Source organism: Cheilinus undulatus, linkage group 22 (assembly GCF_018320785.1).
Source record: "Cheilinus undulatus linkage group 22, ASM1832078v1, whole genome shotgun sequence".
NCBI classification, from domain to species: Eukaryota; Metazoa; Chordata; class Actinopteri; order Labriformes; family Labridae; genus Cheilinus; species Cheilinus undulatus.
The window spans coordinates 3,731,162-3,749,464 of NC_054886.1; the positions used below are offsets into that span (position 1 = coordinate 3,731,162).

The window sequence follows — 18,303 nt, forward strand, 5'->3', positions numbered from 1 at the left end:
AATCCAAAAAAGGAAAAATATCCATAAAATTACATATATATATTTTTTGCATCACATTTGATACATTAAGCATTTTTGGCAACCAATAATCCACTCTAGGGCTTGTTTATAATTTATCTGCTTGTATTAAAAAATATTTTTAAGTGAATTATTGATCATTTTGATTAGATAGAGTTTCCATAAAAGTGTGTATCAAATACATATACAATATGATACAATAGGCATTTAAGGCTTAAATGGCTGATAAGTAGGAAAAAAAAGGTAAATAAGTTTCAAAAAGTAGGATGAAAAGTGGCAAAGACTGATTACAAGTGGCAAAAAAAATAAAAAAAAGGGTATTAATTGCAATTAAGGGCAATCGAAACAAACTTAAGTAAAGATTGACAATTAAAGCCGGCTGCTGGGGTGTGGGAAATAAACTGATTAATGTAACTTGCACTCAGTAATTTCTGAGTTTAAAGTTTCCCTTTTTTAAGGTTTTCAGAGGAATAACATTTCAAATTAAGATATAAAAGAGCCACAAATCATCACAGCAGACATGAGTTTCATCTCATCTGGATGTGAATCTTTAATCTGAACTGAGCTCTAGAAAATCTGGTCAACATCAATTAAAACAGACGTAGTAAAAGATGAACCATGGTGACTTCTACTGCCTCACACTGGAATACACACATTCATCTCTGGCTGTGTTTCTCTGTCTTCTTGATGTGTTGGGCATGTTAACGTTCACAGTGGCATAACAGACGTCATCCCCTCCTCTGTTACTCTGTAAAACAACAGTAAAAGCCTACCGTGATTTAGTCCAAGAAAAGAGTACAAAGCATGTAACATAATGTGGTACTTCAGCAGCACAGTTAAAGGAACTAATCTTACCTCCATGTTTGTTGTGGAGGGAGCTGAAAATCTTGCTTGTATCTCTGATGGTGAAACACAGAAATCACTCTTGAATTCAGAATGAAGACTTAGTGAAAACAGGAAGATACTAACAGTGTTAGTGATCATACCTTGAGATAAGAAGCAGATTCTTTTGTTCATCTTGTACAATAAGAAGGCCAGGACAACTATCAGGATAACTGCAGATATCAAAGCTCCACTCAGAGAATACACCAAGACACCAGAGCTCACCTCATCTGTGGGTACAGTCAGACAGAAGAAGCCGAGCTCAGAGCTTTATATCTGTGTTTAGTCTGATTAGAAAGTTCTCATGTGGGATCATGTTGACAATGAAGAAACTCACCTCCAAAGTCGTTTCCAAACAGTATGTGTGCACATGAGACCACAGCGCAGTAGTAGGTCCCAGTGTGGACTGTACAGTTCAGAGTCACAGAGCCTCCTGGCTGGATGGTTTCAGACTCTGACTGATGGACCAGAGCTGGGACGCTCACACCTGAACCCTTCACACTGACTGTGATGGTTGCCAGAATTTCTAACTTGGTGAACTGGTAACTTATGCAGTGATATGTAGCTGAGTCTGACACTTGCAAGTCTGAGATCGTTAAGTGATTTTTACCATCTTTAGCATCCAGTTTAAACCGTGGATTCTTCTTAATCTCATCGTTCATGCTGTTATTAGTTCCATATTTGTTGAAAGCAGAGATCGGCCTCAGTTCCCCTCCAAGAGTTTGCTTAAGCCAGTAAACCCATGGAGATTCAGTATCTTTGAAGACACATTGTAAAGTCAGACTCTCTCCAGTTTCTCGTCTCTCATAATGAACAGATGAAGATGATTTCAGAGCAGCTGTCTGAGCTGAAATAGGAAGAGAGGAAAAAGGTACCATTTTAGCAAAAATCAGCAACATTACAAACCTTCAAACATACTGAATGTTATGTTGAAATACATGACAATACAAAACAGAGCTAGAAAAACTCACCAGCTTCCACCAGGACCAAGCATGTCCATATGAAGGTGAACGTTGGAGATGTCATCGTGCTCAGATCTTCATGCTGAATGAAAGACTACAGACAGTTTTTCCCCTCTTCACAGACCACGCTGCGTCTGATTGGCTAACAAGAAATGGAACATTTTTAAGACGCCTCTGACATTCTCACTGTTCTGTGCTGTTTGTTGTGGTGTCTCTCTCTCTCTCTCTCCTGTGTTCACTCCTAAAGTTTCTAATTGCTGATTGTCGGCTAGACTAAAGAGATGTCACAGCTACAAGAATGTGAAGCTAACATGGCTGAGAACTGCAAGACAGTCCAGTTTTTGCTGTTACTTTGATAGAAGCATGATAGTTTCTAAAAGTTAGAGGATTTCCCTTTTGCTTTCCACTTCCTTTCACAGCTGCACCATGACTAAACTGCTCACACCCTTTACTGTGATCTATACCTGGGGACACCTGTAGGGGGCACACCTGAGCTCAGCTACAAGATGTGTGGCATGAAAACTCGTGAGGCACGAGTGTCAACTTCAGGTTAATGATATTTTTGGGGACATAAACACATATTCTGAATCAGATGCCTGCAGCATGTTCCAAAAAAGTTGGGACAGTGGACTTTTACCATTGTGTTATATCAACTTTTATTTTTGCATGTAAACTCACTAGGCAGGACCCAAACAGCATCACCAACATTAACAGACCCAGGCTCCATTCATGCAACCTCCAGGAACTGCCAACACCAATACTACCTGAAAACCCAATTTCAAAAAAGTTGGGACGTTGTGTAAAATGTGAATTAAAACAGTGATTTGCACATTCATTTTAAACACACTGTATATTCAATAGAATACAGCACAAACACCAGATATTTAAGGTTCAAAATGATCAACTTGTTTATGGCTTTTGGAAATACACACACGTTCTGAATTTGAGGCCTGCATCATGTTCCAAAAAAGCTGGGACAGGTGCATGTTTACCATTGTGTCACCTGTTGTAAAAACACTGTAAGAATCTGAAGACTGAAGTATTGAAAGTGAAAGTCGTTTCCATTCATGCTTGATTTAAATTGCTCTAGTGTGGGGTTTACCCTCACTCTTTTACTGTGAAGCCAGGGTGTTGTAACTCGTGCTGAATGCAGCATTTGTGGCTCCTTAAACCTGTATGCACCTCTCATTATTAATGCTGCCTTTACAGATGTGCAAGTTACCCATGCCATGGACACTAACACACCCATCACTGCAGATGATGGCTGTTGACTTTTGCCTTGATAGAAGTCTGGATGGGTCTCTTCCTCTGTAGCACAGAGGACTCAACAGCTGTTATTACCAAAAACAATTTGAAATGTGGCCTCTTAAGACCCCAATACACTTTTCCACTGTAGGTCAGTCCATCTCAGATCAGCTCCAGTCCAGAGAACTCAACAGCACCTCAGTGTTGTAGGCATATTCCTTTTACTTTTCATGGTTGAGTCTGAACTCAGATTTGTAGAAGCAGTGTCAAACTATGTCAGCTGACTTCTGACATGCTGATACTGGTTTTGAATGCCACACAGTTTGAATGATAAAAGGTCAAGGGCATTCAGCTTTAGAGTTTGACCTTTTCCTATATGCGCATTTCCTTCCACCATCAGTGAATGGCTGAGCCTTTTCAGAGTGCTGCTTTTATACCCAACCATGATACTATCTCCTGTTATCATGAACCTGCCTGCAGCTATTGCTCATGAAAGAGACACTGTAGTGTGTTTAATGCAGGAAAGTGGATGGCCTTGCTAAGTACTTGTATTTGTATTTCTGTCCTCCATAACAACACTCTAACACAAGCTAATGTAGCTAAGGCTAAAGCTAACAGCCCTAATGGATAGCAGGTAACATAGCTGAAGTCTGCTCACCTTTTAGAGTTTTACAAATCTCATGGAACTATATTTCATTTACGTTAAATAGCTACATAGATGGTGCAGCTGGAGGTAGCTAATGCTATGTTTACTAAAGCTTATTTAGCAATGTTAACTACATAGCTAATGTAGCTATGTAAGTGTTAGCTATGTTTGCTTGAGCTCATATTGCTACAGCTAACGTAGCTTCAACAGCTTATGTGGTCATGTAAACTATGTAGCTAGCGTAGCTATGTTAGCTTCAGCTAAAGCAAACAAAGCTAAACGTTGACATATGTACTTCTTAAAGGGGTCGTTAAATGATTTAATCTCAGATTAGACAATTTTTGAAATGTTGCTCAGTCTGTTATTTTCATAATGTGGTTATTTTAAGAGAGTAACTGTCAGAATTTGTTTTTGAGTAAAGTTGAAATTTAAAAAAATCTTAAACAGGAAGTCCATTATAAATGACATCACTTCTGTCCTGACAGAGGTGATGTCTCTCAGTAGTGGTCTGGAATAGGGGGCGTCTGAGAGCTGCAGTCTGCAGTCAGACCTCTCTCTGGGTGGGGTTGTTGCTGTGTTTATTATCTCCTTCTCTAAGAACCCTCACATTTATAGATCTCTGCTCCTCCTCTGAGTGATCTCAATAAAACATGTTAGAAATGTAGCTTCATCTGTCGTCTGGTCTGTTTTTGACTATTAGCCTCAGGTGACCTCTATCACCTGACAAAGCTGAGGGAGGAGCCGCAAGACACACACCACCACAACAAAGACAAGCACAAAATAGTGAGCATGTCAGTGTACTTCCTATTTATGGTTCATTTCTTGTTGGCCAATCAGACGCAGGGTGGTCTGTGAAGAGGTGAGAAACCTTCAGTATTCTTCCATTCACTGTGAAGCTTTCAGCAACATGACATCTCCAACATTTGTCATCTGCTTCATGCTTTTGGTCGTCGGGTACATTGGTGAGAAAAATTCTTATTGATTTGTTTTTCGATTCATTGTGATTTAACTTCTTACTATTTATGTTTCATTGTTTCAAAACTCTTCTCATTTCAGCTCAGACAGTTGATCAGAAACTGTCTACATCTGTTCACCACGAGACACGAGGAACTGGAGAGAGTGTGACTTTACCATGTGTCTTCAAAGAGGATAGTTCTTATTGGTCTTATTGGTTTAAGCAAACTGGAGAGAATCTGAGGCCCATCTCTGTTTTCAACAAATACACAGCTGCATATACTTTTCATGGTGAGTTTAAGAACAATCTACGTTTCAAACTGGATGGTAAAAACGATAAAAATGACTTAATAATCTCAGATTTAGAAGTGTCAGATGCAGGTATATATCACTGCATAAGTTTCTATACCAGCAGTGTTGAAGTTCTAGCTACCATCACAGTCAGTGTGAAGGGTTCAGGTGTGAGCGTCCCAGCTCTGGTCCATCAGTCAGAGTCTGAAACCATCCAGCCAGGAGGCTCTGTGACTCTGAACTGTACAGTCCACACTGGGACCTACTACTGCACTGTGGTCTCATGTGGAGACGGGACCAAGCTGGACTTTGGAGGTGAGTTTCTTCATTGTCAACATGATCCCACATGAGAACTCTCTAATCAGACTAAACACAGATATAAAGCTCTGAGCTCGGCTTCTTCTGTCTGACTGTACCCACAGATGAGGTGAGCTCTGGTGTCTTGGTGTATTCTCTGAGTGGAGCTTTGATATCTGCAGTTATCCTGATAGTTGTCCTGGCCTTCTTATTGTACAAGATGAACAAAAGAATCTGCTTCTTATCTCAAGGTATGATCACTAACACTGTTAGTATCTTCCTGTTTTCACTAAGTCTTCATTCTGAATTCAAGAGTGATTTCTGTGTTTCACCATCAGAGATACAAGCAAGATTTTCAGCTCCCTCCACAACAAACATGGAGGTAAGATTAGTTCCTTTAACTGTGCTGCTGAAGTACCATACAAAAACATAGTTTAAGCATTTTTAACATGCTAAAAGTCCATGCTGTGCAGAGTTGTGAATATGTTTTCTAGGGTAACAGAGGAGCAGACGACGTCTGTTATGCTGCTCTGAACGTTAACATGCCCAACACATCAAGAAGACAGAGAAACACAGCCAGAGATGAATGTGTGTATTCCAGTGTGAGGCAGTAGAAGTCACCATGGTTCATCTTTTACTACGTCACTTTAAACTGATGTTGGACCAACATGAGGATTATTTTCACATTTATACTTTTATGGATGTATTTTTGGTGTTTTGTTGCATTTCTTTGAGACAGAGGACATTAGACAGAGTAGTAAACTGAGGAGAGAGAGACTGAATAATGACCTGCATGAAGGGAGCTCTGCTTGGAGGACTAACCCTAGACCAGCACCCTTTCCCCGCTTTGTTGCATGTGTTCTTGTTTAAAACCACTTCAACCACACCTTTGTGATTCAATAGTTTCAGTTGTTGATAATCTGATTTATTGCATTGTTCCTTTGATTTTTAAACATATAGATGATCCATCATGAACAATATGTCCTAGTTTTAATGTCATCTTTTACAGCAGCAGTCTGACTGGATGTTTTATCACATTAACAATGACGTTGAGTTTTGTGACTCAAATCTGTTTGAAATAAAAGTCATAGCAGTGATTTTGTTGATGAATTTTGCATGTTTTAATATTAAAAATTGGGAAAAAAATAAAATGTCTTCATTTGAATGAGTTGTTTCTTTTTATCCAAGTACTACATGGAGGTTTACATGAGACATAGTGGCCAGACTATAAAGAGATGTCACATACAGCTACAAGTACGTGATGTGAAGTTAACTGTATCTTAGAACTGCAAGGAGGTCCAGCCTCTATGCTACAAAGCAAAATCAAAATCGGCTGCACCATTGACAGAATTACATCCTTGACTGTGATCTATACATGGGGTTACCTCTAGGGGGCACACCAGAGCTCAGCAGGAAGATGTGCGGCATGTAAACTCACTAAGCAGGACCATGTTGACTTCAGATTAATGATGCCTCCATGAAAAGACAAGAGCTCATTAGAGAGACTGTTAATCCTGATACTGCCTCTGTAAACTACTGATGTACTAACAGACCACATAGAACCCAAACAGCAACATTAACACACCCAGGATCCATTCATGACAACCTCCAGGAAGTGGTGAGGCACTGATACTAATGAACAAAACAAATGCAAAAAAGTTGGGACAATGTGGAAAAAATAACTAACAACAGACTAAAATGATTAGCAAATCCTTTTTGACATTATTCAACAGAAGACAGCACAAAGACAAGATCTTTAACATGTAGAGTTCATTGTTATTTATGAAGTAAACACACATGCTGAATCTGATGCCTGGCCACCGGCTCTGGTCCATATGACCTACGTCATGCTCAGAGATCAGCCGTCCTAAACTCTTCCACAGCCACGCTGGAGACCATGGTGGAGGATTCAACACTGTTACAAACTTTCAGACAGGTAAGTTTTATCTCTGGAGTGGTTTACACCATGATTTACTAGGATAATGGTGCTAGTTTCTTATATCAGTGTTTGTAGTGTTTTAGCTCCTGTTTTGGTAATGCTAGCTTAGCCACCAGCAGCTACATGCTAACCTTAGCATGCTGCTTTCTAATGTGGCTGTCGTCCTAACTACCAGTGCTTTCTGTCTACACAGCAGTAAAATGTTGGATAAAGAGCAGTATGGGCATGGTTAAATCATCCGTCTGTGCTTTTGTCTTGTTCATAGTATCATCCAACATGGAGGGTGAGTCTGGTTAGCTCCAGCTGCCCCTCTGCATCAGTGTCCCAGCATCGTCGTCTTCCATCGTTGTTTTTATTGTGCCATGTATTTAATGTCTTAAACCTCGCTTAAACTCAGAATTGTGACTGCTCAAGGTCATTATTATGGTGACATTTTAAGTGTGAGTAATATTATCATGCTTCTACACAAATAAAAATCTAAACAGTTCAGTGTTACTGGTTGTTCTAAACACTTTTGAAGGATACAGGATGTGATCTGATGAAGCTGGGAAGCCAATGAAGATGAACATTTTCATCATGGTTTTTTGAACCTGAATAAACATTGAATGACCAAATTTGGCTCCCTATTTTTACCCTTGTACAGAGCAGTTGAGAGAGAGAGTTATGTCAACTCCTTAGACGCCAATGGGCCAATAATTTTACCGCAATGGTGGATCATGGGAGCCCTCGATAGTTCCAAACAATGCGACCGCAGCAATAGGATTCCTATGGGGAAGATATGTTTCTTGCATTTATCAAAGGTGAATTTACAGGTATGAAGCTACAGCAGGGGTGCAACTACCTACTTTCTGAGGGGCATGCAGAGACATCACAGCCCCCCCCCCCCGGCTTAGAGCTATGAGAAGCTTTTCAAAGAGCTAATGAATTATGGGTGTCTGGGTATTTATATTTCATATTTGACCATTTACTGTAGTTCTGTGACTCTGTTAACTTAAAGGGATGCTTTCTATTTTTTTCTCTAATCTTTGATACTTTTAGCTAAAGGGGGAGGGTCCCCATATATTTCTTTGCCCTGGGCCTCCAAACGGCTAAAGCCGGCCCTGCCTCACACCTGCAGCTCCCCCTCAAATCGTTCTGTTCTGCCAGTTTGTTGCTTTCATTTTTCTGTTTCTGCCCTTTTGACAGTATTTATCATTAGTACGTTTAAGATCAACTAAAACACCCACGTTTGGACAAGTTTTACTCAGTTTTACATTATTTTAAGAAGTGATCCGTGTGTGTTTGGCTCATTGATGATGCGCATCACAAAAGCATCATTAAATACGAGTATGGGAGAGCATCGGCAGGAAGTGACTGAAGAAATGTGTTAAAACGAGGGCATTAGAAGCTTCAACACAACACAGCACACCTTTATGAAGCTATTATGGACTTACTGAAGAGACACATTGTCAGCGGACTTCCTCTGCGCTCTTTTACACACTTTCCTCCGTCCTGGGCTCACCCGACGGTAATAATATCCAAGTTTTCATTTGAATTGGTAGTTGAAGTCTGTCTTCTTTGTGTGGACTTAGATTTATTGATATGATTTGTTGCAGTCTTCAGGCTACTGCTGACAGTTTTCACCTTTATAGAGGATTTCAGGAGGATTTTTTTTAGTAAGTAAGTAAGCCTTATAAGAGCCACGATTCAAATGAAAGCACCCGTGTGCTCAAGGGGGCATGCCTCTGTTATTGATCATTTACACATGCACAAACAGCTGTTAAATACAGAAAATGCTGACTTGAAATAATTTTACCTCCATTGGCGCCCCCATAGCACGGCGCCCCATGCTCTGCGTATAGTGCGTACCCACTTTTTGTGCCACTGAGCTACAGTTGACATTTTAATGATGACCATTTTACAATCACATTTGAATCAAATTAACAACGTAATTTAAAGCATGATAGCTCATCAATTTCAAACAAAATATCAGTTTTAATGTTACGTTAGCAAAGACTCGTGGCTAATGCTGACAGTTAACTAACTTACCTTTGCTATCGTTGAACTGTGATTGAAATTACCATCATTAACTTAGCTAGTAGGATATTACAGGACTTTTTGTAGCCTTCTGAAAGTCTCGTTTAATTAAGGATCATTACCTAATGTAATGTTATTCTAACAATGGGTGCTAATATGCTAATACTAACGTTAGCCTAGCGAAGTGTTAGCTTCTTAGTTGGATGGGTGTTTGTGGTTATTCAGCAATTTAACCCCCAAATATAAACCCCACGCTATGCCTCAGAAGAGGTAAATGGATGATGTTGATAATAATTGCCTTTTGAAGATTGTTTTGGCTAAGTCTCCACATTTTTATATGTGAGCTAACCATTTTGATAATAATAGTCATAGTTTGTTGCAATTCAAGTTTATTTAAATGTTAGGTATAAGGTTATGTAAGATGATGTGATACCTTGTTTAGCTATTATTTGGTGTAAGATGTAGTAGTAGTCTAACGTTAGCTTAAATGTGTTGTCTTTTGCAGCTTCTCAGTGTTCATCTGGCAGCTAGAGGCTTCAGCCTGCACATAGGAGATACTGCCCTGGAGGACCTTCACAGTATTCATAATACTGCTTTTTCCAATCACTATTAAACTGCCAAAGCTTGATTTCTGTTGATATTTTACTGACTAGACTTCTTCTGACCTTGCAAGATCCAAAGAAGACAGCCAGTCTTTACTTCTGTCTTGCTCTTGGAAGGCTGGATGTAACAAGAGGCTTCACAGCAGCGATGAAGATAGTCTCCCAATATGTAAATGTAGGGGAACACTTTGCTTTGTTATCAATAATTCCAGATTTTCATGGTTTTTGTTTTTCCTTTTTAAATCAGAGGGTGTCATGTAAAATTCCCACTGTGACGTACTGGGTGCCTACACAGGTGTTGAACACTGGTCTGCTTCTTGTTACATCTCACATCTTTGATGAATACTCTTTTGCATTAGGCCTGTATGGTTAATCTGGAAACAACAGGACTGAATAAAATGGTTTTAAGAAATCATGTAAGCCATTGTTTTATTGCTTAATTTTGTTGAATATTATAAAGTATGGATAAGTAGTCAACTAAAATAACAAGACGCTGTGAGTTGGTCTCACTCCTGTCCTCCCTAATTGTTTCAGTCACCAGCTGTCACTTTCATATTTTTATATACATACATACAGTAGATGGATATGATTCTGATTTTTTCCCCCTCCACAACAGCGTATTGCAGCTTGGAGTATCTTGCAACAGCTATTGTGTATGGACCACAGATTGATCACTTAGATATTTTATACTTCACAAGACAGAGTTTCCTACATGCTTTAAGTGAATAAAGCTAAGTTACAACATAGACATTGTCCTTGAAACATCTGAACATGTTTTCCTACTCAGGAGTATCACACAGGCTTCTTCTGTCTTTATCTGAAATGTTAATAAAACAAGTCAGTAATTTTCAAAATCACCAACGTTGATGTTATGACCAAGGAAATTTAGTAACGTTAGTGTGTCAAGCAATGTTTGCTAGTCAAGAACCTAAGTAAAGCCAGCTAGTTTACTGTCCACATTTTTCCTTTTCAGAGCAATTTTAAAAGCATTATCGCAGTAATAATGTTCCTACACATGCGCACAGAATATGTGTTGGAATGTATCTATATCTATACACTGTGTTCCACATAATTATGCAATTATGATATTTTTCTCTGGTTTTCTAAATATTAATGCAAATGACAGTCAGAGTATTTTTCAAGTCATCAGCTGTTAGAGCATAATTCAAATGTTTTCAAACAAACTTCATAATGACAAAAATTATTTTTTTAAAAATAAAAACCTCAAAATGCTCTGTTCCACATATTAAGCACAACCGCTTTTTAAAACATTTTATAGGTTGTAAAGAACTGAAAATGGTCATTTATAGAAATTGCAGCATCAGGGGGTCATATTTACTGAAATCAAAGCTATTTCAATCAAAAACATCTTAACAGGACAAGTTCCATGTTAACATAGGAGCCCTTCTTTGATATCACCTTTACTATTCTTGCATCCATTGAACTTGTGAGTTTCTGGAGAGTTTCTGCTTGAATTTCTTTGCAGGATGTCAGAATATCCTCCCAGAGCTGCTGTTTTGATGTGAACTGCCTCCCACCCTCATAGATCTTTAGCTTGAGGATGCTCCAAAGGTTCTCAACAGGGTTGAGGTCAGGGGAGGATGGGGGCCACACCATGAGTTTCTCTCCTTTTATGCCCATAGCAGCCAATGACACAGAGGGATTCTTTGCAGCATGAGATGGTGCATTGTCATGCATGAAGAAAATTTTGCTACAGAAGGCATGGCTCTCTTTTTGTACCATGGAAGAAAGTGGACAGTCAGAAACTCTAGATACTTTGCAGAGGTCATTTTCACACCTTCAGGGACCCTAAAGGGGCCTATCAGCTCTCTCCTCATGATTCCTGCCCAAACATGACTCCGTCCCCTCCTTGTTGACGTCCCGGCCTCGTCGGGACATGGTGGCCATCCACCAACCACCCACTACTCCTCCATCTGGACCATCCAGGGTTGCACGCACTCATCAGTCAACCAGACTGTTTGAAAATGAGTCTTCATGTATTTCTGGGCCCACTGCAACTGTTTCTGCTTGTGAGGATTGGTTGGGGGGGGGGGGGCTGAATAGTAGGTTTATACACAACTGCAAGCCTCTGGAGGATCCTACACCTTGAGGTTGGTGGGACTCCAGAGGCACCAGCAGGTTCAAATACCTGTTTGCTGCTTTGTAATGGTATTTTAGCATCTGCACTCTTAATCTGATGTATTTGTCCGTCATAAACCTTCCTCATTATGCCTTTATCTGCACGAACCTGTCTGTGCTCTGAAACAGCCACAAATTTCTTCACAGTACGATGATCACGATTAATTTTTCCTGAAATATCGAATGTTTTCATTCCTTGTCCAAGGCATTACACTATTTGCCACTTTTCGGCAACAGAGAGATCCTTTTTCTTTCCCATATTGCTGAAACCTGTGGCCTGCTTAATAATGTGGAACATGTGGAACAGTGCATTTTGAGGTTTTTATTTTAAAAAAATAATAGTTATCATTATGAAGTTTTTTCAAAAACATTTGAATTATACTCTAACTGCTGATGACTTGAAAAATATTCTGACTGTCATTTGCATTGATATTTAGAAAATCAGACAAAAACATTGTGTGCATAATAATGTGGAACGCTGTGTATATGAATGTGAAAAACAGAAAATATTGGTAAGTAGCTACCAGAAATCGTGGCTAAGCAGTTCATCTAAATGACCACCAAGCTTTGTTTGGAACTATTCGGCTGCTACATGAACCACGTGACCCTCTAGCTTCCTGACCCCTCAGTGAAGCAACTCTCTCTCTCTCAATGGCTCTGCCCTTGTATTGCTTTAAAGGGATATTTCAGTGTTTTTGAAGTTAAGTCATATGAGGTCTGTAGCACTGGTAGTGGTATTAACCTCCAGTGATTTTAGTGAGCACTGCTCCTTTAAGAAGGTCTCATTGGTTGTACCGGCTAGGAAGCTAGGCTATACATCGTAACAGATGGATACAGTTTCTCTCTGGAATTTTGCAAGTTTCTGGTAAAAACAATGTTGGCTCAAATGTACGCACTATTGAAAACTTTTAATGTATTTTATTTCATACCCAGAGAGCCTCTGTGTTTTTGTCACTATTTGGCAATTCAAGAGCAGGTAACTTGTAGCCAAAGCCTGCACTGCAAAATAATGTGAAAAACAGGAGAGACAAAGACGCTCACCACCACAACAAAGACAGGAACAAACCTGTGAGCATGTCAGTGTACTTCCTATTTATGGTTCATTTCTTGTTGGCCAATCAAACGCAGCGTGGTCTGTGAAGAGGTGAGAAACTGTCAGTATTCTTTCATTCAGCGAGAAGATTTCAGCACGATGACATCTCCAGCATTTCTCTTCTACTTGATGCTTTTGGTCCTCAAGTACAACGGTGAGTTAGGCTGTTAATGCTCTGTTCAATAAGAAGTCTTCGCATTCAGTTTCTTTCAGTGACTTTAAGTGTAATATTCGTTGACTTTCATTCTCATTTCAGCCCAGACAGTTGCTCTGAAATCGTCTACGTCTGTTCGTCATGAGAGACCAGAAACTCGGGAGAGTCTGACTTTACAATGTGCTTTTCAATTTAAAAGTTCTCAGATAGTTTATTGGTACAAGCAAGCTCTTGGAGAAAATTTAAGTCCCATCTGTTCTTTTAGAAAATATAGAACTGGTTATACTTTTCTGGGGGACTTTCAGAACAATACCCGCTTCAGAATGGATACTGAAAATGGGAAACATGTCTTAAAGATCTTGAATGTGCAAATGTCAGACTCAGCTACATATCTCTGCATCAGTACAAATAGCTACATGATAGAAGTTCTAGCAACCATCACAGTCTGTGTGAAGGGTTCAGGTGTGAGCGTCCCAGCTCTGGTCCATCAGTCAGAGTCTGAAACCATCCAGCCAGGAGGCTCTGTGACTCTGAACTGTACAGTCCACACTGGGACCTGTGATGGAGAACACAGTGTTTACTGGTTCAGAAACTCTGAGGAAGCTCATCCAGGACTCATTTACACCCATGGAGGCAGGAATGATCAGTGTGAGAGGAACCCTCACTCACACACTCACACTTGTGTCTACAACTTGGCCATGAGGAGCCTGAATCTTTCTCATGCTGGGACCTACTACTGCGCTGTGGTCTCATGTGGACACATACTGTTTGGAGACGGGACCAAGCTGGACTTTGGAGGTGAGTTTCTTCATTGTCAACATGATCCCACATGAGAACTCTCTAATCAGACTAAACACAGATATAAAGCTCTGAGCTCGGCTTCTTCTGTCTGACTGTACCCACAGATGAGGTGAGCTCTGGTGTCTTGGTGTATTCTCTGAGTGGAGCTTTGATATCTGCAGTTATCCTGATAGTTGTCCTGGCCTTCTTATTGTACAAGATGAACAAAAGAATCTGCTTCTTATCTCAAGGTATGATCACTAACACTGTTAGTATCTTCCTGTTTTCACTAAGTCTTCATTCTGAATTCAAGAGTGATTTCTGTGTTTCACCATCAGAGATACAAGCAAGATTTTCAGCTCCCTCCACAACAAACATGGAGGTAAAATAGAGTATTGCTGAAGCACCTTTATAAGACTTTTTTTTGCATCTTTCTTGACATGTTTTCAACTATTTTCAGGGGTAGTTTTTTGACATTCCTCTGTGATTTTCTTACATAGGTTAACAGAGGAGCAGACGACGTCTGTTATGCCGCTGTGAACGTTAACATGCCCAACACATCAAGAAGACAGAGAAACACAGCCAGAGATGAATGTGTGTATTCCAGTGTGAGGCAGTAGAAGTCACCATGGTTCATCTTTTACTACGTCACTTTAAACTGATGTTGGACCAGATTTTTAATGTTACCTTTGTGAATAAATGTCACTGATTATGTTGTGCTTTTGTGAATTAATTTTAAATGATCTGATAGTGAACATGAGAATTTTAAACCAAAGAACTCTTTTAACCCAGGTTTTGTTTTTACATTGTTATTATTATGGATGTATATTTTGGTATTTTTGCCTCTTTGAGACGTTGGATAGAGCAGAAAATGGAGGAAATGATCAGAAGTGATATGCAGGAACAGAGCTCAGGGCTGCTCACATCGAGGACTACACCCTAGACCAGCTAGTGGTCCTCGCCCAGATTTGTTGCATTTGTTATTGATTATGACTCAAAAGTCTACTTTTGACATTTAATAGTTTGTAGATTTTATGTTCTGATGCAATGTAGTTTTGTTTTGTTTTGCTTTTCAAACAGATAAATAAAACAACATCAACAATATTTCTACATCAGTCATCTTTTACTGCAGTCTGACTGGATGTTTGATCATATTTTCAATGATGTCAGACTTGTGAATGAAATATGTTTAAATATGTTTTAGATATGTTACAGTAATAGCAGTGCTTTTATAGATCAATTTTAAATTTCTTAAGATTACACACAAGAAAATTATAATTTTTTCTCATTAAACATGTTTGTATCTTTTGTTTTTCTTCTTCATTTAGAACATTTTATGTTGTTTTTTTATTTAATACAAGAAGTGAATAATATACTTCTACAGACTATAAAACATAATTCATTTTACCATAAGAAACAGACAAGAAAAGTCCAGCCAGCTCAGCAGCAGACTCAGGTTTGTTTCAAGTGAAACAGGAAGTTGAAGTGTGAAAGCTCCCTTAGAGACAGGCAGAGCTCAGCTAGGAGCAAAGAAAGCTTGGTACTGGACTTTTCACTCTAACCAACACCTCACAGAAGTTTGAACACAACATACCAGTAACTGAACATGATCTATGTCTACATTTACTACGGTTATAGTGCTATTGCTCTAAACTGTCCAGAGCTCAGAAGCAGATGTCACTGATGCAGGTGTTACACCTTTTAAAGACTACGGTCAATACTTTGATCAAAGATCCTGTTAAACTAAATTCTATGTATCAACTTTAATTATTAGTCAGATCCAAAGGTCACTATAACAACTGATATAACTGATAAATTCTTTCAAAATATAAACACCAGTCACTCGTGGATAATTTCCTATACATCAGCCTCTAACACAGTCCCCAGAGGTACTGTACATTAATTTGAAGTTGATACCAAGTGCAAAAAAGAGTCCAAAAGAGACACATATAAGTCCAAATTTACAGGGTGGAAGGAAAACAAAAGTACATCTGGGGTGGTAGTCAGAGCTCCAGGGGCATGAGTGATTGTGTGTGTGTGTGCATGATTGTGAAACAGGATGTTGTGATAGGGCTGAGTGTGAGTGTGCTTGTAGTTTCAGGGCCTACCACACCAGGTAATGCAGCAGAACCTGTCCAGGGATCACAGGGGTCTCTCTCGATCCAGGTAGGAAGGCTCACCATCTAACTCACTGGACCGGTCAGCATGAAGAAAAGCCAACAAAACAAAAAAAGACCTGACCTGTTGACAGAGTCAGAGAAATAAAATGAGTTTTCAGATGTTTATCTGTTTTAACTGTTTTTAACATCACAAACTTTTAACATAAACTTTATAATGATAGCCACATGCAATGATGCACATGAATTTACCTTTAAGTCACTTTTATACTATAAAACATTATAAAATTAAACATTTTTCTTTGTAACATAGGGATGGGAACAAGAACCGTTCCAGTTGAGAACCAGTTTCAATGGTTCAATCCATCAACATCCATCCCAGCTGTCACTGGGCGAGAGAGGCATCCTGGACTGGTCGACAATCACAGGGCGGACATATACAGAGACAGACAATCAGGCATGCTCACACTAACACCTACGGCCAATTTAGAGTGACCATTAACCTTCTATCAACATCATTTACATTTAATCTTAATGATTCCCTTATAAATGCCTTACTTCCACATGCAAGTCAGTGAGAACAAGAACAGAGAATTCAAGAGAATAAACATAGCAGACAGTCACAAAAACAGACTGAAGCAGTTGAAAGTGTGGCTTCATTTCTCTAAAAATGACGAGAACAGAGCAACATCTGTTAAACACTGATTCTATGCAAGGCATGCATCTATTTGCACAGCAACTGTTTATTTTGTACAAGATTTATTTGTCTTATTGGTCCAGAAAAACAGGATCCTGAGACTAGTCTTAAGGTTTTATCTTTTAAAGAAAATGAGCAGTAGTGTTGTGTTCTAATTCAAGTGTAGAGGTTGGAGGTCCAGAGAGAAGTTTGTTTTAACTGAGACATTCACAACAAAAAGAGAAGTTTTGTATATTTTAGCATGTTCTCCTCCCAATCACCTGATGTTAAACATTTTTATTTATCTAAACTCTTTATTATTGGCAGGAGTTGAAGTGTGCTTGTCAGTGACTCTCACTGAAGCTGGCGTACATCTAGTTCAGTGTTCAGAGAGAAAGAGACTCAATAAAATTTGAGTTAACAGTGAAATCTGTTGCAGTCGACTTTTTCCAAAAAGAAATTTCACAGATAGGAATCAATAAAGAATTGAATTGATAAGCAGAATCAATAATGGCAGTGATATCAATAAAATCTGATCAGTTTAAATCCCTATTTCCATTTTGTGGTGTACAAACCTTTAAACATACATTTTTGTAGATGAAACAGCTATATCTGCTATAAAACAACTTATTTTCCATGAAGTGCTAAAAAATATTTTTAAATAGTAAATTAACTTTATATGTAAACCTTGTTTTCATCAAAAACATATTTTTTTTCAGATAAGCATAAATAAAGAGATTTTCATGGCTAATAAAGTGTTTAACACAGAGAAATAAAAAACCCTTGTGTAAAATGGAGAATAAAACAAAGATAAACATGCTCACTAATCTCTGGGTAGGTTGAACAAACACATAAAATATATCAGCACCCAGTAAACCACAGGTTTACTTGTTTCCTGCAACAGTCTGTGATAAAGTCTTTGAATTATCCACACACTCTGAAGAGCACAACAAGCCAACAATGTAGCGCTTTAAGCTAGCGCTAGCATCGCAATGCTACTATGCTAACGATTACTGAGTTGAATAAACTCCTGTGTACTTACTTTCAGAGACAAACACTCTGGCAACACTTGGGTTATCTTCTTTAGAGTCTGTCTGGACTTTATCTTCTGATTTTGTCGTGTATTTATGTCGTTAAATTCACTTTTAGTTACATTTTAATAGCATGGTGCTCTCTGTCTGAATGCGCAGTTCTTTCTCTCTTACACAGGTGTTGCTTAGCAACAGGAGGGTGGGACTTTATGCTAGAAGCAGGCTCCTGATTCGCTGATACAAACACTGTTCTTAAGTGGAATGAGAGAACTTATTCTATTTCAGGGTATTTTTTGTCTTTAATCGTATTTTTTACTTGCTCATTTATTGATTTCCTTCTGTTTTTTTTCTTTAATAAATTAATTCATTTTTATGTGACAATTAAAGCATTTCTACATGTGCTAAAATCTCTGTGTTTACATTGATGTGTTTTAATTTGGTTTTGACTGAGGACGCTTTCA

The 18,303-nt window shown here is 38.8% G+C and overlaps 2 protein-coding genes across 3 annotated transcripts; one reads left to right on the forward strand and one right to left on the reverse strand.

Moving 5' to 3' along the window:
• Positions 1-299: 299 nt before the first annotated feature.
• On the reverse strand, positions 300-1,929 carry LOC121505046. Its single transcript, XM_041780178.1, has 5 exons — positions 1,872-1,929; positions 1,238-1,747; positions 1,005-1,130; positions 874-917; positions 300-766 (listed from the first exon to the last, which is right to left on the reverse strand). The coding sequence occupies exons 1-5, from the start codon at positions 1,924-1,926 to the stop codon at positions 647-649; spliced, it is 855 nt and encodes a 284-aa protein (XP_041636112.1). The 5' UTR covers positions 1,927-1,929; the 3' UTR covers positions 300-646.
• Positions 1,930-4,620: 2,691 nt separating this feature from the next.
• LOC121505044 lies at positions 4,621-14,984 on the forward strand. Of its 2 annotated transcripts, XM_041780175.1 has the most exons (6): positions 4,621-4,715; positions 4,810-5,088; positions 13,623-14,036; positions 14,144-14,269; positions 14,357-14,400; positions 14,519-14,984. In XM_041780175.1, the coding sequence occupies exons 1-6, from the start codon at positions 4,661-4,663 to the stop codon at positions 14,636-14,638; spliced, it is 1,038 nt and encodes a 345-aa protein (XP_041636109.1). In that variant the 5' UTR covers positions 4,621-4,660; the 3' UTR covers positions 14,639-14,984. The 2 variants fall into 2 exon arrangements, with proteins under 2 accessions (XP_041636109.1, XP_041636110.1); XM_041780176.1 differs by lacking the exons at positions 4,621-4,715; positions 4,810-5,088 and adding an exon at positions 13,199-13,238 and having other exon boundaries at positions 13,341-14,036.
• Positions 14,985-18,303: the final 3,319 nt, after the last annotated feature.